The sequence below is a fragment of the Mustela nivalis genome, assembly GCF_964662115.1.
Source record: "Mustela nivalis genome assembly, chromosome: 12".
Lineage (NCBI taxonomy): Eukaryota > Metazoa > Chordata > Mammalia > Carnivora > Mustelidae > Mustela > Mustela nivalis.
The window spans coordinates 44,154,025-44,176,996 of NC_139031.1; the positions used below are offsets into that span (position 1 = coordinate 44,154,025).

General features: G+C 51.3%; 1 protein-coding gene across 7 annotated transcripts in view; it reads right to left on the bottom strand.

Annotated features, from left to right (window-relative positions):
- Positions 1 to 8,267: 8,267 nt before the first annotated feature.
- ADCYAP1R1 (ADCYAP receptor type I) overlaps positions 8,268 to 22,972 on the bottom strand; it is a 58,457-nt gene continuing 43,752 nt past the window's right edge. For 3 of the 7 annotated variants that reach the window (XM_082693666.1, XM_082693667.1, XM_082693670.1), the window contains 4 exons: positions 19,202 to 19,282; positions 16,008 to 16,137; positions 14,597 to 14,638; positions 8,268 to 13,071 (listed from right to left, as the gene is read on the bottom strand). In XM_082693666.1, coding sequence (XP_082549792.1) covers positions 12,883 to 13,071; positions 14,597 to 14,638; positions 16,008 to 16,137; positions 19,202 to 19,282 — 442 coding nt within the window. In that variant the 3' untranslated portion in view covers positions 8,268 to 12,882. Of the gene's footprint in view, positions 13,072 to 14,596; positions 14,639 to 16,007; positions 16,138 to 19,201; positions 19,286 to 22,972 lie in introns of all 7 variants that reach the window. The other 4 variants (XM_082693669.1, XM_082693672.1, XM_082693671.1 and 1 more) reach the window with 2 other exon arrangements.

Consider the following 22,972-nt stretch of genomic DNA (forward strand, 5'->3'; position numbering starts at 1 on the left):
GGGGTGCCTGGGTGGCTCAGTCATTTAAGCATCTGACTCTTGATTTCAGCTCAGGTCACAATCTTAGGGCCCTAGGAAGGAGCCCCCAGTTGGGCTCTGTGCTCAGCAGGGAGTCTGCTTGATGATTTATCTTCCTCTGCCCCTTCCCTTGCTTATGCTTGTCAAGCACACAATCTCTCTCTAAACAAAACAAAACAAAACCCCTACCGAGATGCATTCCTAATCTTAGATAATCTTGCAGTAGCTGTATTCTACTTTTGTATGACTGCTAGTGTTGTCAGCTAAGGGCATTTGCTTATTGAATATATAACATTGCACTCCAATGCCCCTTTCTTTCTTCTTTATATAGCAGTTAGACCATTCTATTGCTTCTTAAAAATGTAAGTAAATATAGATGCATATACATATAGACACATATATACTATGGATTTCATTTTAGGAAAGTAAACTGCATCCATCAGTCATAATGCACTTATTAGGCCATAGAAATCAACAACGCCGTGCTAATCTCTGTTATTTAAAATAACCAAGGTTTCTTTCTGGCACAAAGGGTGTTTCCAAATTGATCTTTGCTCCAACAGAGGGAACAAGAACATGACAAGTCTCCGACGGCTCTTGAATGCTTCAGGAGCAAAGTGGCCCAGCTCAGTTGTGTTCATGGGTTGTTGGCTAGTGCGTGTCACATGGCCATGCCTGACGTCAAGGACTGGGGTGAAAGCCATCCAATTTCTTTTCCGTAAAGAGAAGGATCAAAATATTTAAGAAAGCCTTAATAGCCCCCCCCCAGAGCATTATGAGAAAAGAATGTTGGATTTCATAGGATCGGTAACCGCTGCATTAGGGAGATTCTATCCCATGCAAATTACAGAAGACGAGAAAACAATTAGTTCTAAGATCAGTCAGCCATCCCAACGATCATGAGAACCTTTGTGAAAGAGATGACACTGGAAAGGTGGGTGCCTTTTGGTTATTGGGAACAGAGGAGAATATTTCAAAAGGAGACTGGGTGGAAGATGGGAGCTGGAGAAAGAAATATGTCAAGATCTACTCCGTACAGACAATAGTGGGACATTCTATGTAAGATTCCTGTGTAGAAGCCATTTGCCCTAAGTCACATGCTCTGGGATTCCAGTGCAGGCCAGAGGTCATTCCCCAGGCAGCCACGGAACAGGAGAACAGGCTGAGCAAAGGCATCGTACTGGAAAGGCCATGGGGCTTGTCAAATGGGGAAAGGACTGTAATCTGGCCTTTGGGAATCATGAGTTAGGCAGGCAAGCAGGGACTAAAAAGTGTCCTAGAAGTCACTTATTTCCACGAATGTCAGTGGTTAATTCCTGTGCAGTAAGATTTGTTTTGTGCCCATCAGGCGTAGAAAGATGATTGAAACACACGCTGCCTGCGAGAGCTTCCAAGCCAGTAGGAGATTTTAGCTCCTAAGTCTGTATGTGTTTGTGGAATGAACGGTCATCTCTAATGGGCTTGACTTTAACCTAACCTTCCAGGCACGTTTTCCTGATCCGGAGAATAGACATCGTCTTACCTGAGCCTTTATGATGGCCTCTGTTTTTGTCTGGATTCTATAAAAGTAGAGCCTAAAGTGGAGAATCTGGAGCAAGTAACTTATCAAGGGGGTACCCTCGGAGAAATCGTAGGGGAATGAGGAAAGCAGGGAGCAGCAGAGGAAGGGGCTGGGCAGAGATGTCTTTTCAGCTGAATTGGTCTCCTCCCAGCCCTGCAGGGAGCTCTGGCATGTACCCCACCCCACGGAGCTCGTCCCACCCAGAGGTTAGGGGCCCGGGCTCTCCTACCATAGGCCACCCAGATGGGAAGTGTGGAGGGAGGGTGGTGTTACCCCTTGGGTATCCCTCAGCGATCATCTGGGGAAGGGGGCAGATGAGCGCCATGAACAGCCCACACCTGCAGCCGCTGAACCTGGGTAGGCAGAAATAGCACCCGCCAGGACACGTCTCCCCGCATGCCTTTCTCCCGCAGATTTATTAACTTCCTCACAACCAGCAAGCTCCTAGCAGTCAGAGTCCTTATCTCTTTCAAGTTGGTGTCCTTGAGGGAGGACGTAGCAAACACCTCAGTGGCAATCTGAGGAACGGATGAATGAGTCAATGAGTCCATTCATGTTTACGACTGAGTGTGAAAACCCTCAGGCCCACATTCACTTCCTAAGGGACGCCAAACATATATATATGTTTCTTATATTTATGTGGTTTTCAGAAATAAACTTTCTGTATGATGGGGAGTGGGCAGGGGGGTTGGGGGGGTAGACGGGGGCGTGGGGAGTAAGCTAATACTTCACAACTGAAAATGCAAGGGGTGAAACCCACTGCCAAATCTTCTTTGGGCTACATTCTCTCCACAGACGATTTAAGATGTAAGTTTTTCCTCCTGATGTTAATTATAGTAAATATTTTAGCTTGCTCTTGCCCCTCATTATCTCATTTATGAGTCACTGTGTGGAAACAAGCCCGGATGGCTGAGAAATAGGTGCTGGGAAGGGTTCCTGCAAATTCCAAAAGGGAGCCCTGCGCTGCCTTGCTGATAATTGAGTGACCAGCAGGGGGCAGTGCAGAACCACGCACTGATTTTCCTCTCGCCATTTTGGCTAGACGAGTTGGTTCTGAGTGCCTGGACTTTTTATATTTGCTGTTGCCTCACCTGCTCGTTCAGGAAATGACAGGTTGGGTCATGACTTGTTTTAAGTATTTCTCTATTCGAGATGCAGACGTATGAGGAGGGAGGGCCACCCACTGGGTCATTTGCAGAGCCCAGGACATCTATCTTCTGCGCTCTGTGCTTCCATGTTGCCCACTCTGTGGGACAGTCTTGGATTCTGTTGTTGCTGGGAGGGCTCAGTCCAGCCTGGATCTCACTCTTCTAGCCTTTCCAATGGTTCTGTGAGCCTCTAATGCCCCCTGTTAAAACTCCTCATACTTGGAATGCCCACAATAGCTTCTCTTTTCCTGACTCCCTAATGATGGCCAGTGACATTAAAAGCTGACCCTTCTGTACAAGAACTCTTCAAGACCCCTCCCCAGTCTGCCCATCTGTCCTCATCTCCATGAATAGCACCCCACCCCAGCCATTGCTCCAGCTGAGAACCTAATCATTGTCTTTCCCTTATCATACCCAACCCAAAAGCAACTCCCGTCAATTTAAGCTCCGAATGCCCTCGATTCAATCATTTCTCACCATGTCTGGTGCTACAGCTCCACTCCAAGCTACAAGATCATCCTTTGCATCTGGACAATGGCAGCAAAACTCCGGATCAGCCTATATCCTGTTTTCTACAAGGCATCCAGAGTGGTTTGAACATATAAACTGCACGACCTAACTCTCCAGCTTAAAACTCTCTCAAGATACTCCATTGCACTTGAGAAATATTCCAGATTTTTTTTTATCATGGCCTACAAGATACTACTTGACCTAGTCACTGCCTGCTTCTCAAACAGCATGACCCTCCCCCTCACTTGCTGCACTCATTGCTTTATCTTTTAGATCTCTCCTTATTTCCATCACCTGGAGATCTCCTTTTCTTTCTTTCTTTTTTTTTTTTTTTTTAAATTTCTTTTTAGGGTAACAGAATTCATTGTTTATGCACTACACCCAGTGCTCCATGTAATACATGCCCTCCATAATACCCACCACCTGGCTCCCCCAACCTCCCACCCCCCACCCGGTCCCTTCAAAACCCTCAGATTGTTTTTCAGAGTCCATAGTCTTTCATGGTTCATCTGAGATCTCCTTTTCATATATTGGTTCTGCTAGATTTCTAAACATATACATAAGTGTGTGTGTGAGCACGCGTGTATAATTCAATTCTTTCAGAATTTCTATGTATTTGAAATTGAAGTTTGCTTAACAGTCTTTTTGACCAGACATTCTAGCCACACTGGTCTTTTTTTTGTTTCTAGAAACACCGCTTAGTCTGTACCTACATCAGGATTTTTTGCGCCTTTCAGAATATTACTCTTTTGATCTTTGAATGACCATATCCTTGTCTTTTAGGTCTCAACTCAATTGTCACCTTCTTGAGAGGCCTATCTGGAGCATCCTATTAAAATCTTCTCTATCCCATTACCTTCTTTTGTTTTCTATATAGTACTACCTGAAATTATTTTATTATTTGTTCGCCTATATACTTTCTGCTTTCCTGATTAGAATGTATTCCCTGCAAGAAAAAAACAAATCTTCTTCACTCATGGTTTTATCCCAGGCATCTAAAGCACATAGAACTTAACAGACTTGCCATTAATATTTCTGGCACGAGTGCTCAAAGTCAGTGCGACTTCAGTACAAAATTCTATGAGAAAACATCAGAGAGGCATTTCACCAGATTTGGGATCATGGGAAGCTTTTCAGCTTCATAGCTGAAGAAGAAAGTGAAGCACTCTTTGCTAATCCTATTTTCTCTGCTTCTAATGACTTTCCACCCCACCCCTCTCTTCATAGCCATTTGCTTATCAATACTTGGGCTCAAGAGCAATTCTTTTGGAAAAGTTTACTTACCAAACCCCTCCCCCAGCTATTATCAGGTGCCAGTAACAGTAAAGATACTATATGTTACAAGAGACTGAAAACCTGACACCATCTCACATATTGGGGAGACGGTGAGAATTTAGGGGATCTAGCTAAAGGCAAGTTAAGTTAGAGATACATTCAGTTTGGCTTACAATTAAGTAGCATATTGATGCTTCATTATATAGATTATTACTAAGTCATCTAGGAATGCTCCTATATTTCATTCAGCATTACATGCAAAAACAGAGGACTAGAGATCACATCATAATATGAAAGTGTCTGGCATTGTGATTAATTGTGGAGAAAAAAGGTTTGACATATATGGAGCCAGGCACTAGTCTATGAAAGTAATCTTTCAATTTATCAGGTATGTGAAATTTTAAATGGGAGATTCTGTTCTCATTGGTACTGAGTCCAAATTATCAATACTAAAACACAAATTTTGATGAACCATGTGACTGAATTATATTTCAATTATCTGTATAGAGAATGATAGAAAAATTATTATTCAATAAAGACAGAATCAAAGAGTGAATTGCCAAAAAAAAAAAAAAAAAAAAACCAGAAGGGCCATAGAGTAATTAATACACGTTATAAATTTTTTTGGGGACTTTGAAACATTTATGATAGTTGTCAACTTTTCTCATTCTCAAAAGAAAAAGTCATTTTTATACCAGTTTTAATTTAAATCTTTGCATTTTTTTCTCTTTTATTTTTTAAATTAACATTTAATGTATTATTTGCCCCAGGGGTACAGGCCTGTGAATCATCAAAAATCTTTGCATTTTTTATTAAAGAGGACCCCCTCCCCCAAATTTTGTGTGTTTCACACCCTATAAATCCTAGATCTGCTTTTGTTCAAGTTGGATAAATTGGCCACACAAAGATTTGGCTCTCAAGCAGGTATAGTATCTTGGAACTGTCTGTGGTGCTGGACCTGAGGTTCACTCAGCTTTCCCCAAGGTACTTATTGCACAAACCCCGCCCCCCTCCCCTAACCCACACAGGCCTATGCCAATAGATTGTGCCTGGAAATGAAGAATCAGGGCTATCAACTGAGGTCATGGTTAATGAATACGAATGAGTGCTTTTGCCCATGGAGAGAGTATCTAAAAATAAGAGGGTTGAGGAGGAAACCACAGATGACTCAAGTGTCAAGGAAACCCAAAGGACCAAAGGACAGGGACACCAAGAGGGTATCAGGTCAAGGAAAACATTGAGCACAAAGCCATGCCTGAATCTAGATCAAGGGCAGAGAGGAAGGACCCAGAGTGAAGGAAAAGTAAAGAGAATAAAATAAATCAGGGGTTGGACTACCTGGAAGGAGAACAAGAGAGAATGATGGAGAGGGGTGGCCTGAGAGAAAGCCTGGAAGGCCAGAACAAAGACCTTCTCCAATGAGTTGGTGGGACTTCACTCCCAAATCCCCCTGTGAAGGTCTGTAGGAGTTGGAATAGATGTAAGTGATGGTTTTGTACAAGTCTTCTGGCATCCATGAGTATGTGTAACTGACTATCAGAATACTTCTTCAGTTTCCCTTTGCTTCTGCTTTGGAAAGGAGACTCAGTGTCTTTGGATTCTGGGGTTATTTGGAGAATGAAACAAGGTCAATGTCTAGCCTTCCTCAATGGATTTCATCCAGCTTCACCTGCTGAGACTGGGCCCCCTAAGCATTTGGATGCTGCTGTGGGAATTGTGATCTGGAAGGCAGTGGAATCCTAGAAGCCAGCCAATTTCCACGGGAAACATGAGAAATGCTCAACAAAGAACCAGACCAGAGCTGGCTGGGCCAGCACTGATGCATATTTATTACAGTGACCTGGGAAGAAAAGACGATGGCCTGGGAAGAAAAGTCAATTAAACCTTATGGTGCTGATGTCTGTGCTGGTCCTCTCCCTCTTAGGAAGTTAATCATTGTCCAGGTCCAAGGTTGACAAAAAGGGACAGCGATGTCCAGCCAGTGTCCTCAGTAGAATATCCAGAACAGTGGTTCCTAAAGTATTGTCTCCAGACCAAAAACAGCCATAGCAGCAGCACCTGGGAACTTTTTAGAAATGCAAATTATCAGGCAGGCCTTACCTCAGACCTACTGGACCAGAAATTTTGGTCCAGCAATCTGTGTTTTAACCACACATCTGGTGATTCTCACGCATCCTAATGCTTGCAAACCACAGGAAACCCGAGAGGGATTGCTCATGCTACCATTAGCAAAGAGCATCATCAGGAGTAACCAGGCATTCTTTTAGGAGGCTTGGGAGAAAAGAGGACTGGAACCGTTGAGAGATGTGGTAGAAGGGATAAGATAGGATTTAGTAAGTGTTCATAGACTGAGTAGTTTGATAACCTTCACAGCTGCAGGTGCCAAGAAATTCAAGTCTAATACAGAATTCAAGGCTTTCAGCTTGCTTTTGGCTCCTTATCTTTGCTTCTTGAATGTGACCTCCCTCTAAGAACGAAGCCTATGGAACCTCAATGTATCATGGTCAAACCAGTGAGGATATTTCTCTAGACAATAGAGACATCTTCTGCCTGAGCGGTCAGCCATCTGACACGCCAAGAGATCGATTTCCCCCTGTTGAGGGTGGGTTCCATTTTGGAAGCAGCTTAAGGTACCTGCTAAGTGGGTCGAGTGATATAGCTGGTAATAACCTTTAGGGTGTTAGGTGGACCTGGAGAGGAAAGAGCAGGGGCAATCTCAGGAAACAGAAACCCCTGGGGGAACAGCCCCACTAGACACCTGGTGCCTTTGGCAAGTTGCCTATCAAGTTTGTAGGGCTCCCATGTTATCTGGTTGGGATGTATCTTTTCATTGTCTTGACTTTGTCCTCGTAGCCCACTGATCACTGGTGGGAGCTGGCTCCACAACAGGCCTGCTGGGACGGGCATTTGTTATTTTAAGGCTTTCTAATACTATTGTTAAATTCCAAACATCTCCAGATTTAGTAGCCTGAGTTCCCCAACGTATAATCTGGAAACGTGAAATTTACAGCCTCCCTGGCAACCAGAACACAGCTAACCTAATGGACTTGTGTGGGCTGCTGGCCACAGCAGACAACAGCTTCGTCACCAGCTCTGCAGCATGCTCAGGCTTGAGCCACCTTTGCTGGCTTCTGCAGTCCTGAGAGAATTCTAGGAGATGCCCAGTATGTTTTCCCTAAACCCCATCTTTGCTCTGTCAGCCAAAATTACCTTCTATTGCTAGCAACTGTAAATTCCGACGAATACAAGAATGGGCACTGGAGGATATGACCATCAGTAGAAACTCGAGGAAATGGAGGTTACCTGGAATTGGTTAACTGGTCTGGCATGGGCTGATGGCTCAGAATATCCAGATGACAGGGTGGGACTCTGGCAGCCAAGATGCATCTGTGCTTACCTGGGATGAAGTTTTCACTGTAGACCAGCTCCGAGATATCCGGTAACCACACACATAAACAACATCAGGCCATAAGGCATTGAAAACCTGGGATGAGCTACTTCCATTTCTAGGAACTCAAAACATCCAACAGGCCTTGTTTCCACTCAGTTTGCATGATGCTTGGAGATCCTTTTGAGGCCACGACTTTGCTTTTCCAAGCCCATAGTTCTAAGCTCATTCATGCTTGTTCCACAGCTCTCCCTTGGAATCCAGGCCACAGGACTCTGTGGACTGGATCACTCGGGGTGATCAGATTTCCTCCTCTTCCACCTCCTCTCCTCCCTGCCCGCCACTTCTGCCAAGTTACAGCCACCAGGAAAAATGATAAGACATTTATTGAGTCATCTACAGCACAGTGACATCCTTAAAATCCCAGACAAGATCGTGAGCACAGCGTTAACGGCGGCAGCGGTAGCAGTGAGGTCTTCGGGCTTATCTTTATTGTGGGAGATGAAATATGGGAGCGGGGGTCTGGTTCCATAAGTGAGCCTAGAGCCACGTCTGGGATGCTGGGGACTGCCCCACTTCAGCCCTCGGCAGGGGCAAACCACACAACACAGACATAAGACAAGACACAAATGGCCAAGCACAGACACATCCCAGGAACTCACATATTTAGGGAAAGAATAAAAGAGCCCATAGCCCACTTGAGGAATGTCCCAGAACCTTGAAGGATTCCCATGGAGGTGACAGGGAAATCACCACCCACGTGAAATTCTCCCCATCCTAAGTCCAAGAGCAAACTGAATCCATTGACAGAGATAAGCCTGGAACCCTGTGTCCCTCACAGCCCACTGGTCTCCCTCTTGCCCCCAGTGCTGGTGGTTTTACAAATGGGGCAAAGGTTAACCCAGGATGGCTCAAAGCAGTTGACAAATAGCACAGGGTCCCTTTCAGGGGTCTTCACCCCAGTACCAGCCCATACCTGTGTAGTATCCAAAGCCCTTTTACACACAAGGATATCTCACTTCAACCTCATCTCTGGGCTGGGGAGCAGACTGCAAATCATGTCCTCCCATTTCTCGGATTAGGAAGCCGAGGCTCAGAGAGGCTGAGTCTTGGGGCACAAGACTCCAAGAAAATCCCAGGCTAGAACACGGTTCTCCCCATCCCACACTGACTCTATTGCTCTTCCTGCGATTTGAAATCCTAAACACTTCGGTAGCCAGAGCCACTTTCTTGCACGTGTCTGAATATTTTCTATATGGATGCTCTCGTTGGGCTCACATGCAGGGCTGGGCACATGCTGGTGGGCCCCTTGCCTCATTCAGGCTTGTGAAGCATCTTGGATCCCAGCACAGTACAGGCACTGTGCTAAGCCTGCCAGTAAGGGATTTCTCATCAGCCCAATGGGGAGGTTTGACCTGCAGATCTCTGTTTTTCTTCCCAGCTCTAGTGCTTTGTGAGTCTCCCTAAAGAAATACGGGGAAGGGGTCAAGGCCAAACAGCAGGTCACTGGCAAAGCTGAGAGAATTCCAGGTTCCCCACTCCCTGTTCAGAGACCTCCTCACAGGCTTCCATGGTCACTGAGCTCAAGGAGGAATTTATGATGGCAAAGCACTCACTGCTTTCACTTTGGAGTGGTCTTGAGAGGATCAAGGGTACTCACAGAATCACAAAGGAAGCTTCTGCTAGCTTTCCTTTCAGGAAGGGCAATGGTCAGAGGGAGGAGGTGAGTCAGAACACTTCGTGGGTGATGATGTGTATTTCGAGCCTTGGGCCTGGCTCCAGCTCCCTGTTCCCCGAAGAAGCTGGTTTGGGAAGGAGTGAGGGTAAGAAGAGGAATCACTGCAGACCACCGGCTAGGTCAAGGAGAGTCACAGGGCCACCCAATGAGACAGGAAACGTGGCCTAGCCTCACGTATGGTAGGGAGTTAAGAAGCCCCCAGTGTGGGGACCACCAAGAAGCTACTGAACCCCCTCCCACCCCCAAATCGCACACTCTGTCCTCTCACAGGTTCCTTGGCAGCCTCAGCATCCCTAACTTGGATTCCCACTTCCACCGGGGTTGGAGACTCTCTTCTAACATGGCCTGTCCCATGGCGGAGCATTCATAAAAGAATCTGAAAAATCTCTTCATTCCAAGAACTCAGCCTCCCCTGGGTGACTGTTGACCTTTAGGATTGCATAAAATTAGGAAAAAAAAAAAAAACCCTCCTGGTAATTATCTTCTAGAGTCATGAAGATGGAGAACTCTGTTCCTCTCCAGAATGACCATTCCTGAAGACCTCAAACCCCTCCCAGCTCACAACTCTTTCTTACCCCTTCCCGGGGAGACAAATGTGGCCTGGAGCCCATCCCCAGTAAGTAGATGGCTGGTGTTTAGACAGAGAATTCCAGAGATGCAATGGGCTCCACAGATCACCTAGTCCTACTGCCCATTTTACAGATTTGAAAACAAAGACTCAAAGAGGGGAAGGTTTTGTCCAGGCCTTATGCTATCCATCCCCCTCCCCCCACCCACTGCCTATGACCCTGCAGGCCAGCTGCTTAACCTTCTGGAACATTCAAAATACGTGGGGTACATCTGTTCACAAGATGGACAATATTTCATCCAGATAGAAAAATAAACCAACAAACCAACAGGAACCCGGAACCTCTACAAGGATGCACCCCAGTGCTCAGGTGGCAACACAGCCCATAGGATTCTAAGCTGATGATGTCTCTGCTGTTTTATGAGGATATCTGTATAAAATCAAAGTCTCTTTTTCCACAGTGAAGCAGAGCTGCTGGTGGGGACTGGGACGAAGGAATGAGGTCCACTCAGGGCACCGCTCCTAGGATCTGGAGGTAGCCACTGTCCAAGCAGCCTTGGCACCCTGCCCAGGCTAGGGACATGGCTGGATCTACACATCATGCCCGAGGCCCCTGTCCAACTGTCCCTGGCATGATCCCTCCCTCCAGCCCACCAGCTTCCACTACGGTGTCCCAGTGGAAGAGACAGAAGTTTCCTTTCTAAGAAAGGGAAAATAAACGGCGTTCTCCCCTCCCACCACATATACACGAACACATACACTTCAAAGCCTTAGATGATACGTATTAACAATGATGCATGCCCTTTTATCTGCTTAGCTTTGAAAGCAACAATTGCTGAAGTGCAGAGATTGGAGAAGCTTTTGAAGCCACTTCATCTCACATATGGAACAACTGAGACCCCGAACAAGGAGCTCTGTGTCCATAGTCTGAGCAGTAGAGGCCCAATGGGGGGCAGATTCTAGGTTTGCCAAAGACCCAGAGGTCTACAGTGCTTCACTGGCCAAGGACACAGGGCTCATCTCTAAACCATGCAACTAAGTCCTTCTCCAGTCATCTAGAGGATCTCTCCAAACACGGACCCCAAGGTCCCCCAGGCTCTGCGCTCCTCATAAAAACAAGCGAAGCAACATTCCCTCTCCACCCAAGTTCCCTAAGCATTCCAGAACATGATCACGAAACAAGTCTGCAAACACACTTGGACAGGAACAACACCAAAAGTTGACATGGAATGAAATGGGCCCCCCCACATGGGCCACGGCACTCTAGCACTTTTTCCCACCTTCCCTCACAATCTGCTTCTACACCATTTTGAATTCTTAGACTGTGGCCAAGCAACTTGCAACTGGAGAACCACAGCGGGAACTGTGGAGCTGCCATGCCTTCCTTCTGTGGCTTCTTCTAATAGGCACGGTGGGTATGGTTCTCCTCCCAACATCCTAGGCCACTGTAGCATCTGTGGTGATTCAATGTCAAGAATACACAGAGGGAAGTCTTTGCAAAGGTCTCAGAGATAGTTCAGTAGCTGAGCTCAAGCCCAAGGAACTGTTGGCCGGGGCTTCTCATTGTCCATGAGGGTGGGGGGGAGGGGAGTTATGAGGGCCCTGACTCGGGCGCAAGGAGGTAAGGTGATTCGGGATTCATTGACATCACAGGAAGGCGGCTGGTTCATCCTATTCATGGCTTTGACTTGAGGAGAAATGAGGAGGGGGAGGGCTTAGGGGCTCCTTGTGGTAGGTAGGGGTGGGAAGCAGTCTCTCTGAGGCATGAGTCTCTCACCTCCCACAGCTGATGCCTAGGGATGGGAAGCGTAGAAGGGAGGCTACCCGAGGAACCCCCGGCCACCTCGAGTCGGGAGCGAAGTAATGGAGCCAGTGAAGGTCTTCTTCCACGGGCCCCCAAACTCTTCCTATCTCCTTTCCGATCACATCCACGTTGCTGGATCTTGGCAATTTTTCTTCTACCAAATGAAGAGCACCAGAACATGCCGGGACCCTGAGCCCCACACCCAAAATGAAGTCTCTGATTGGAAGAGCCCTGGAGCTGTCCACTGCCCTGACACCAGGAGCTGGGCACCTGGACACCAAGGTGCTGGGGGGCGGAGGATGGGGGAGTCTCGGCTCAGGTCTCACCTCCACTAAAGGATGCTCAGAGCACCCAAGCTGGATCTCTGGCAGGCCTCAGGGACTGGGCCCGGCCTGAGAAGAGCCTCAGGTGGTGAGCAGACTCAAGGAGTCCACACTGAAAGTCAGACACTGTGGGGGCTCTCGGGCAGGCCCCTCCCTAATCCCCCCCCCCTCCAAAGCAAGGTCGTCAGCCTCAGCGCACAAGGCCTCATTCACAAGGGCAAGGAGATCACTAAGGCTGGTGGAAACAGGATAGGGTGAAGCTGGGGACTTGCCTGAGGTGGTCAGGGGGTGGGGATAAGACAACTTTTCAAAATTGGTGGAGTATTTACAGGTTGGGATCAGGGCCCAGGGGCCCATGAGGGTGGGGGGACAGTGCCAGATGGGGAGGGGCAATACCCGGGTTCGCCCTGCATCCTTCTCCCACCTCGGGGAGCCCGGCCTCCAGCCCAGGGCCTGCCCGAAGTGAGAAAAGAAGCTGAACATGCGTGGGCCGGCGCCCGCCTGCAGCCCCAGCCTGTGTACGGAGGAGAGAAGGAGGGGAGGACGGGCTCAGGTGGCCAGGTTGTCAGCCGGGAGTCCGGACATGCGGATCTGGGAGCTGCTCTTGCTCAGGATGGAGAGTTGGGTGCCCCCGTTCACCCCACTGCTGGCCAGGGACGGGTGCCGGTGCTTGAAGTCCACGGCGAAGTAGCGGTTCACCTTCCAGCTCCGCCACTTACGCTTGATCTCCGCCTGCACCTGCAGGGAGCAAGTGGGATGGTCACTTCCAGACAGCCTCTTCTACCTGACTGCTCTGCCGGGCCCCTCCCCGGCACCCACTGCCACCTCCCTACAATACCCACAGACTCAGAAGAAGGCTTGCAGCCCTCTAGGCCAGCAGTGGGGAAAGGAATGCCTCTGAGGAGCTGACTTGAGCTCTTTTCCCAAGGCACTGCCTGAGCAAGGAGCTCGAATGGCTTCTTGTTCTCTGAGGACTTCTAGTCCTGGGCGTTGGTATTCCCCAGGCCATCGCAGGCTCACAGGATCTTTCGGGGAATCTTAAAAAGCAGTCGCTTGGGGCAGACAGACCAGGGAAGGAGCCCCTCTCTCTCAGACCATTAACAGTGGGCTGCGCATCAGAATTACCTAGAGAGCTTCACAAATCCAGATGCCACGACCACAGCCCAAAGTAACGACATCAGAATCTCTGGGGTGAGGCATCCGTATGTTGTAAAGTTCCCCAGGGATTCCAATATGCAGTCAGGCTCGATAACGGCTAACTAAGGTGCTGTCTGAGTGAACACACCCCCCATGTTGCCCTTAGCCTGGTATGCACAGGGCATGGCCAGCTTCAGCCTCTCTATGCCCTCCCCAGTTCAGCACCTCTGTGTGGAGCCCAGACTGTACGCCTGCAAGTGAGTGGTCCCAGCACCCAGCCCTCCAGCTCCAGCTCCCACCTTCCCCACTGGTCTCCTGGCCAGCTCCCTGTGCTCCCACCCCCTGCCTCCCCTAGCCGCTTGCTGCTTGGCGCTGACGCCTCTCCTTATCCGACCTTGCCGGAGGCTGTCTTGGCAATCTCCGAACCCAATCTTCGTGTTTCTCAGATGCAAAAAGGGGAAGAGCCTGCTGTGCTAAGCCAAGACCCAAGCACAGATACAATGACTCCTGGTCACGCCGCACACCCATCCCACCCATTCAGCCCCCACTCCTGTCCCAGCACCTCTGTTCTGGGCTCTGTTCAAAAGCATCACCTTAACAAACAGGAGCAGGAGGCCCTGAGACCATAGCTCTGGAAAGGACACGCTACGAGAAGGTGCCAGGCCTCTCCCAGGGTTTCTCGCAAGTTCCAGAGTCCCCACTCACAGGGGATGGGCTGGGGCAGACAGGCAGGCCTGGTGGGGGCATTGCTGAACTTTGGGTAGCTCCCCACTTGGCACCCCTGCCTGGCACAGCCTCATAAACTATAGGTACCATTTTTTGTGCCTTCCTCTTTCCATCTCTCCTTACTAAGGTATGTCTTATAAGCAGGGTTATGCTCAACAGGGGATGCCTTTACAAGTCCACATGATGCTTTGCACAGCAGGCGAAGTGAGAGAGATTCTGGTCCAGGACAGAGGCTTCCTGGAGACTCTAGCACCACTGCCTTCCCCCTCCTCCAGGTGCTGGGAGCCTGGTGTGGCCCTGGTCAGGAGCATCAGCTCTGGTGGGCAGCAGGCTATGCCCCTGTCTGCTCCCCAGCAATTCCCACCTCCATTGCTAAGAAGCCAGAGGGCCAGAATCTTACCTCGCCATTCAGAAAACAGTAGAGAACAGCCACCACAAAGCCCTATGGAGAGAAAGCAAAAATAACCTGAGAACACTAGCAAGGGACCTTGGGCACAGTGAGGTAGGAGGCAGCAGCAATGTGGAATGACTCCAGGAATCAGAAACATACCTGGATGGGGGGCCCTTGCCCAGGAATCTGCAGTAAGATGGGAAAGGTTCTGCTGCACCATGATGGCCATGCTCAGGAGGCCAAGTGGCTACAACCTGGCTTTGGATCTCACATTCCCTAGGTCAGATCCTTCCCATTCCCAACGGCCAGCTCCATCCCATGTGCTGCCAAGAAGCCTTTCGTGGATGTCCCCAGGATGTTCTCAGGCTCCCTAACCAGCCTGCAGGACCCTGAGGGTGGCACCCCTCCAGGATAGAATGGACCCATGTCTTTATCCCCACCCCCTCCCCATCCCACACTTCCTTGGTCAGACACTCTTAATAGCACACAAAACACCATGACTAATTGCCTGACACAGAGGAGGCAGCCGGCTCCCCTGCATATGGCCTTTACATGTACTCTTTGCCTTTAGAATTCCTGTGCTAAGACGGGTACCCTGGGCTCTGACTCCGAGGCTGGAGCTACAGCCACACAGCTCACAGCCATGCCAAGCTAAGAACCATTAACAGGGAAAATACCTTGAATCAAAACTGTGGGAGGGAGAGTAAGAGTAAGCTTACTCTTACTCTTACTTACAGAGTAAGCTCCTGACCCTCAAGAAGCTGGAGCAAACAGCTGGGTTAGGGCGAGGTGCTTTACCAGAGGACACTCAAGTTTGCCCCTGGTGCCCCTTCACAGACCCACTTGTGCAGCCGTCCATTAATTTACTCACTAGGCATCCTCACACCCACTCGCTCACTCCTTCATTCACACGTTGACAACCCCATCCACTTATGCCTTCAGGGATGGAGTCATGGTCCCTCTCTATTCTCTGGATCATCTGTATCTCTCTTTGCTCATCCACCTCTTTAGTTCTCTTTGGCCAGGTCCTGTGTTGGGGACACCAGAGTAGGTAAGACTGAGCTCCAGGGCTCCTAAGAGGCGCGGTCTACAGGCTGGAGTCAGGGTGTCGACACAGAGGTCTCCGGAGAGCACCCTGCTCCCCGCGCCCCGCAGGCTGAAGGGGAGGGATGGGGTACCCAAGGAAGGCCTTGCTCAGAACCCCCAGAGGCAGCCGTGGGAAGATACCAGCACCTGTTCTCACAGGAGCCCACGGTATAGACAGCAGAACGGGCTCTCCCAGCTCTCTTCCTTCTGCTACTATTCCAGACATGGAAACACAAGGCTGGGTCTAGGTTACAGAACTTAGAACCGCCAGCAGATTAGAGACCGGGGCCCTGGCTCCCCACAAGCCCCCACCTGCCCTACCCACCACACCTACCTGGAAGGAGCCCAGCCCCAGCTCAAACACAAGTCTCTCCCTCTTGCTGACATTCTCCGGGGAGAAGGCGAATACCGTGTAGTGGATTCCAAACAGTGGGATGAGCAGCAGGGTGGACCGGGCTAGCCGTCTGTTGGGAGAGAGTGAGAGAGTGTTTGCTCTTAGGGTGGCCAGGTCTTGACATTGGAGCCATGGAAGGCAGAAAGGCTAAGTCCCAGCTCCCCGCTCTCCCCCAGAGCTGGGGCTCCTGTCCACAGACTCTCTCAGGATTCTCTCCCAGGGCATGGGGGCTGGGGGAGAGGGTGGCCAACCCAGCAGGGCTTCCAGACCCCCCTGGGACGTTTTGGGTGGACATCCCATTCCTCTAGGCCATGTCAGTGTCCTGTAGAACCACTAAATGTGAGTGTGGGGTTTACAGACACCCCTTATGGAAGGTACAAAACCCTTGGCAAAAGGGAGATGGGGACCAATGCGGGATTTGGAAGGTTTGTGACATCATGGGCCCTCAAGCAAAGCAAACTGTCCCCTGCTCTGGATGGAAGCTCCACATGCTTGGAAAGAACAGCCCCTGGGGGGCCACGGAGGCAGCGGGCTTTTCTGAGCCTGGGGTTGCCACACACATGGGGAGTGATGGGGAAGTGCTGATGAGGGAGGGGGTGGGGGCACCGGGGGTGGACCACAAAAGGAGAGACCCAGGAGGGATCCAAGGAAGGACTGACTGCCTCTGGGAATCAAAAAGCACTGGCTAAGCCGGAGGAATCCACCACCTGGGGAACAGTCAAGGGAGAGGAGGCTGCCTGCTTGGAATTTGAGGGGAAAGAGAGAGAAGGAGCCAAAGGGCCCTCCTTGCATCCTGAGGCTGCTCTTCTGGGATTCCTCTGCTTGCCACTGGTTACGAGGCCCAGCAAAGTGGGGCTCTGCTCTGAGGGGCAGGGGCACAGAAGCCACAATATGACGTCCAAAGGGTCCACACTGCATGTGCTTGTGGGTCCTATTCTGTCGGAAGGGATGTTCCCAGAGGGTCTCCAAGTGGGACCCCAGCTTTGCCCACCGCAGGGTACTGGCTCCCTCTGGATCTCCTGGAAGACCCAGCCCTGCCCTTGTAGGTGTGGTCTGCCCACTGAGTCATCAGAGTGGGGGCAGTAAGTGGGAGGTCCAGCTCCCCTCCCTCTCAGTTCCTGTCCACGGGAAAGGACATTGAAGGGTGAGGAGGGTAGCCCTTTGATTTGGGGGCATTGCATGAGCCCTGCCCTCTTCCCCATCCTAGTCTTTCCGGGAGAAAATGTTCTGTTGAATGTGAGGGCTCCAGATTTCAGGAGGTGAATCCATGGGGTCTGCGTGAGGCACTTGGCTTCCCAACTGAGAGAGAGGGAAGGGAAGAAAGAGAAGCAGAGAAGGAGACTCAGAGAAAGGGGGAGGAGTGCCCTGGGAAAACCTTCAGGTGGACAAAGGCTGAGCCATGGAGGCAAGAAGCACCACCCTTCCACCCCTGGCCACAGGCAGCCCGTTCTGCAGGGCCCCGGGTGCCCTGGACCAGAGCTGGTGCCAAAAGGATGGGAGTAGGTCCCACCCTGAGCCCAGGTGTCCTCGAGGGGGCTGTCCTCTCTCAGACTGTGGATCCCTGAAGATGCTCTTGGTGTTTCCCTTATCAGTTAGCTTCCCTGGCCAGCTCGTGCCAGGCTGGGGGCTCACACTCAGAAGGTTCCTGCCCAGGAAGAAACAAATGAACACACAGGCCATGGGAAAGCCTCAGAGTTCTGACACCTGACTGTGACCTGGGGCTCGGGTCCTGCGCATCTCTGTGTCCCCCGTGGTAAGGGGCAACGCATGGCTGAAGGACGAAAGCCTGAAAAGAAGTGGCAGGTGGCCTGGAAACTCAGGCATGTGGGCACTTGTGGACCCCTTTATGACGCTGCCCGGTGGGGGGGGGGGGACCTCATAAGCAAAGTTTAAGTGAAGGGGCTTGGGAGGAAAGGCGGCCCTCAGACACGCCTGTGGTTTGCGCCCTCTTCCTCCCTCCCCGGGCCTGTTTGCAGGGATCCATCCCCACAGTTTGAAAGTTCTTAGAAACCAAAAGGCCAAACCTCTTCAGCTTTCACACGGCTGTGGCTGGATGGTTCCATGTGTGAGAAGCAGGGACCTTCCAGACATGAGCTCGGGCCCTTCCCAGTCCCTGGTCAGGTGGCAAATGGCAGCAAGGGTGACACGGGTGGCCCAGAAGCACCCCTGGAACGGTTGGGGACTTCTGCCAGGGCAGATGGTCACCAATTTGGCAGACAGAGAAGTGGGGCGCAGATGAGGAGGCCATGAGGGCCCAAAGCTCTGGGACCAATATACTTCAGAGCGGACCAGAGGCCTTGGAATGGGGACACATGGTGTGAGCCTAGGGAACCCTCTGAAGAGAGTCACAGAATCACCCTATCTGATCAAGTCACAGAGACTGGGACACAAGCCTCAGCCTCTGTCCTTCTGCCCCCAAGGGGGCATCGATGGACAGAAGATCCCTAAAAAAACACAAGGAAGAATTTCCAATGGTCAGAGCCGCCCAAATTACGGTGGGCTCCCCTCCACCCCCCCCGACAAGGGATTTCCAAAGGAAGACTGATCTTCAGTTAGAAATGCCCTGGGCCTTTGTGCTGAGGACTCCCTGGGTTCAAATCCTCACCCTGCCAGGGATGGGACCTTGAGTATTTCCCCTCTCTGTGTTCAGTTCTCTCATCTGTAAAATGAGGTTATTACAAGGACCCCACCTCAGAGGGTCACTGTGAGGATTAAGCCTCTTAGCACAGGAAGTGTGAGCAAGGTTCCTCGGGGGTGAGGGTCCAGTGTATAGGAACTCAGGCTCTAAGACTCTTAGAACTAATTTGGCGGGTGCAAAGACTGAAGCCCAGAAGAGTGGGGGATTCAAGGGAAAACCACGCACCGTGGCAGCAGCAAGGAGGCTGCTCCCACAGGGACCACAGCTCCGTCCCCACAGCATCCCCCCTCCCCCTCCCCCGATGGCTTGAGGTTGCAGAGAATTCACAAGACACACAGACACCAACATGCAACAGCAGAGAAACCACTGGGCTGGAGGTACAGCCTCGCTCTCCGCTCTGGGACAGCTAGCAGGTGCAAAGCTCCAGGCGGCAGCAGCAGCATGCGGCCCCCTCCCCTCCGGGACCCCCAGCTGCAGCCACGCCGCGCACACTTACAGAGTTATGGTGGACAGTTCTGACATCTTGCAGGAGTGCTGCTGAGCCCGCTGTGGCTTGCAGTAGCATTTCTGCACGCAGCTGCTGGGTGTGACAAGATCAGCACTTCTGTCAGCTGGGGGCATTGGGCAATGAGGGAACTGAGGGGAACCTAGAGCGACTCGAGGCTCAAGGGAGGGCAGAGGAGCCCAGGTGCAGGGGGGCCAGGGCGGGGGCAGTGACACGGAAGAGAATGAGGAAGCCAGGGACCAAGATGTGGTCAGCTCTGGACATAGAAAGGCATGCCCAGACGTGGACAGGTGTGTGCACAGAGACATACGCACACAATGAGCACTCACACCAGGTCCGCAGCAGGTGAGGGCATGGGTGTTCTGAAGGCGGGGGCGGGCCTGGGTCTCAAGCAGGGCCCCCCCCAACCCCGAAAGCTCTCTGCTGAGTCAGCGCCAGGCCTGGAGCACGGCCTCGTCAGAGGTCACGCAGCAAGACGGACAGCTGGAAACCCATGCTGTGGACCTCACGTCGCCCAGCCTGGGCCGACCCAGCCCAAATCAAGCCCATTCTGGGCTTGGGTGTCCACTGGTCTTCTTCCTCTACACCTCTCCCTCTTCTGCCTGGACCTCCTCCTCTCTGAGCTCCCAGGCAGCTTGGCGTGGGCATATAGGGGCAACAGAAGTGGGATGGATGGAAGAGATGGCTAATTAACCGAACTCTGCACTATCCAACAGGACAGCCATGACCCATCTGCAGCTATTTGAATTAAAATTAAATCAAGCTAGAAATACACCTTCCTCAGTTACCTTAGCCACCTCACAAGGGCTCAACAGCCACACATAGCTAGTGCCTCCCATATTGCACAGCATAGTCCAGGACATGTCCATTCCTGATGAGGGTTTCACAGCACAATGCTGGGCTAGGCTTCCTGATCAAAGTTCCGCAGGCAGGGACTGCAGGGGTATCTTTTGGGCACTTGCCCATAGCCTGCAGAAACAAGTCATCTTAAAGGAGGGGAGACCCGGGGGTCAGGCTCGCTCTATATTCTGCTGGGTAGGGCAGGCACAGAATTTCCACCTTCTCAGAGAGGTCAGGCTGAATTCCCATCTGTCCCAGTTCTTTACGGTCCCACTTGCACTTAGGTGGGGACAAGCCTTAGACACTTCTTTTCCTTCTCTGATAAACATATAAGACAAAAGTCAAACACTGTGTCACCTCATCAGATAGCAAAAGAGTGGCCTCCTCCACAAACTCTCCTCGGGCACGACATGGCACGGAGCCCCTAATACCTGCCGGTGACCTGAGCTGAGGGGCTCTGATGCACATGAGAACAGAGACGCATGACGAGACCAGGCCTTGGGCATTCACCGATTCATAATTTATGATTTCAGCTCTTTGAGAGGAAGTCTAAAGGTCCTTGACCTGGGCAGACATGTCATTTTGCTAAGGCAAGAATCGGAATCACATACTTAAAAGATGAGGCAAGCCGAGGTCGCCCCAGGACCCTTGCCTCCATCAGGTGCATGGTTCTCATTTAATAACCAGCACCTCTCGGTCCGCACCACATGGCAGGGTAGGAACCACCACTGGCTCACCTGACAGATGTGGGATGTGAGGGACAGCACAGTGCCCGGTGCTGCCCAGACCAGTGGCATCAGCACCACCTGCAAGCTTCTTAGAGATGCAGAATCTTAGGTGCCCACCCCCCACCACCTCCAGCACTGCTGGCTCAGAATCTGCCTTTTCACAGGACCCGGAGGTGATCCACAGACAGCTCAAAGCCTGAGAAACACTGTCGTGAGGAAGTCATATATTTGAGAAGTTTCTTCATGTGTCCTCAGTGAATGTCAAAGGTCTGCTTCGTATACATACAAAGAGATGGATAGACACACAGAGGTATGTTTTTCTCACAACTTAAAAGAGCTTAATTGGACAATCAGGAATGGGAGCCCTCCTCATCTCCAGATTTATCTCTGCCTGGCCCAGATTGGAAGGCTGGCTACTTTCTCCTACAGCCAGTAGCCTGGTTGGTGCCCAGGAGCCTGAAAGCCCAAACCTCAGATGTGGCCCCCTACGTGCCCGTCTTAAGCCCTCACCCCAAATTCTAAAGCCTCAGCTGCTCTCCTCTGAGACTACTCCTCCTTGAACTCCCAAAGGGATATCCCTGCCCTTCCTGGGCCCTGGCCACAGTAAATACAGACTCCTCTGATTTCTAACACTAAAGGTCACTTAATGGCAAGTTAGCTGAGACCCCTGGTCAAGATGTGGGTCTCTGCTGTGAAGGGCAGGATAAAGTGGGGGGGGGGGCTGATGACTGGGAGGGCTCTCGCGAAAAGAACCTAGGGACAAAATTAAGTGTCTTTCTTCCCAAACAGTACTTCTCCCAAAACCTCCCTAGCTCTGCACAAAAGGACCCACGGAAAAGCATACGAAAGGGTGGCAGAAAAGCCAGAGACAGGTGTGAGAAAGGAAGAGATGTCGCAGCCTCTCAGGAGTTACTACAGTTGGTAGCAAAGGGGAAAGGAATCAAGAAGAAGACGTAACCCCAGACTGGCTGGTGAGCTCAGTTCTGATTTGGACCTGAAAGGAGAGAAGAGACAGGCTAGGGTGCTGGGTGGAAGTGGATCAGAAGGCTGAAGAGCCCCATAGCAGGTACAGGGTCCATGCCTCCTTCTGGAAACCAGGGAGCCCTGGCCTATAACTCAGGGAGGCAGCGCATGGATTTTCAAGGCCTGTTATGGTCACAGGCTAACCTCCATAGAAGCTCTGGTGCCTTTGTGTGCAGCGTGCCCTGGGCTATGCGGCCCCAGGGAACACCCCACAGAAGGCTGGAGCCCCCCCAACCCCACCCACCCCAGAGGACAGCATCGGGTCTAATCCACCCTGCTCCTGGCCAGCAGTGTGGTGCTGGGTCACTGGGCAGGTCCGTGGAACATCTCAGCCTGAGCCAAACATTCTCCAAAGGGTCCCTCCTGGCCCTGAGATGCCATATCCCCCTGGAACCCTGGCCCAGCACCTGGGGAATCACTGCACACCACACCGGCACTCCAGCCAGAAGCTCAGCTCAGCAGATCTTGGAGCTTCCCTGCCTGCTCCTACCCCCTCCCCCACCACTGAGGACAAGCTCAGGCTCTGTGCCCCTCTCCAGCCTTGGGGAAAGGCAGGGAGTGAGGGCTCCTGAGCTCAAGGCTTCGTCTAGACAGTGACTTGCTGGGTGGTCTCAGGCCTCAGTTTCTCCATCTGCAAAATGGGAGTAACCATTCCCCGTGGCTGATCCTTAACAGGAATTTTGAGGACAGGGTGCTCCCCGATAGGGTAGGGGTGCTTTGGAAGTGGAAAATGGACCTCCCTGTGAACTGGGAGCCTTAGGTTGTGGGCTGAGTTCCTGGGCTGACAGCTTCCTGGCTGCATTTCTGCCATGACAGAGCCTGTCTTTAGAGTCAATGCCGTCCTTCAGACACTGGGTATGACACAGCCCTGCCGACTAGCGACATCACTAGTGACAACCTCCTTCCTTTACCCCAAGAGGCCATGCAGACTGGCTCTGCGAGGTCCCCAAGGGAAGTACATGTGGGGTTTCCCTCCCCCACCTGAGACCTGAGAGGCAGCTTCCAACACCCGCTGGAAGCAGACCTGGGTAGCCCGCTGGGAGGACAGCTCCTGGAGGTGGTCTCAGCACAACTGGTGCCTGTGCAGGGACCTCACCCTTCCCTTTCTGAGCCAGCTGGCACCTCACAGAGCTCAGGGCAGGAAAGGGCAGACTAACCCTGACCCCAGTCT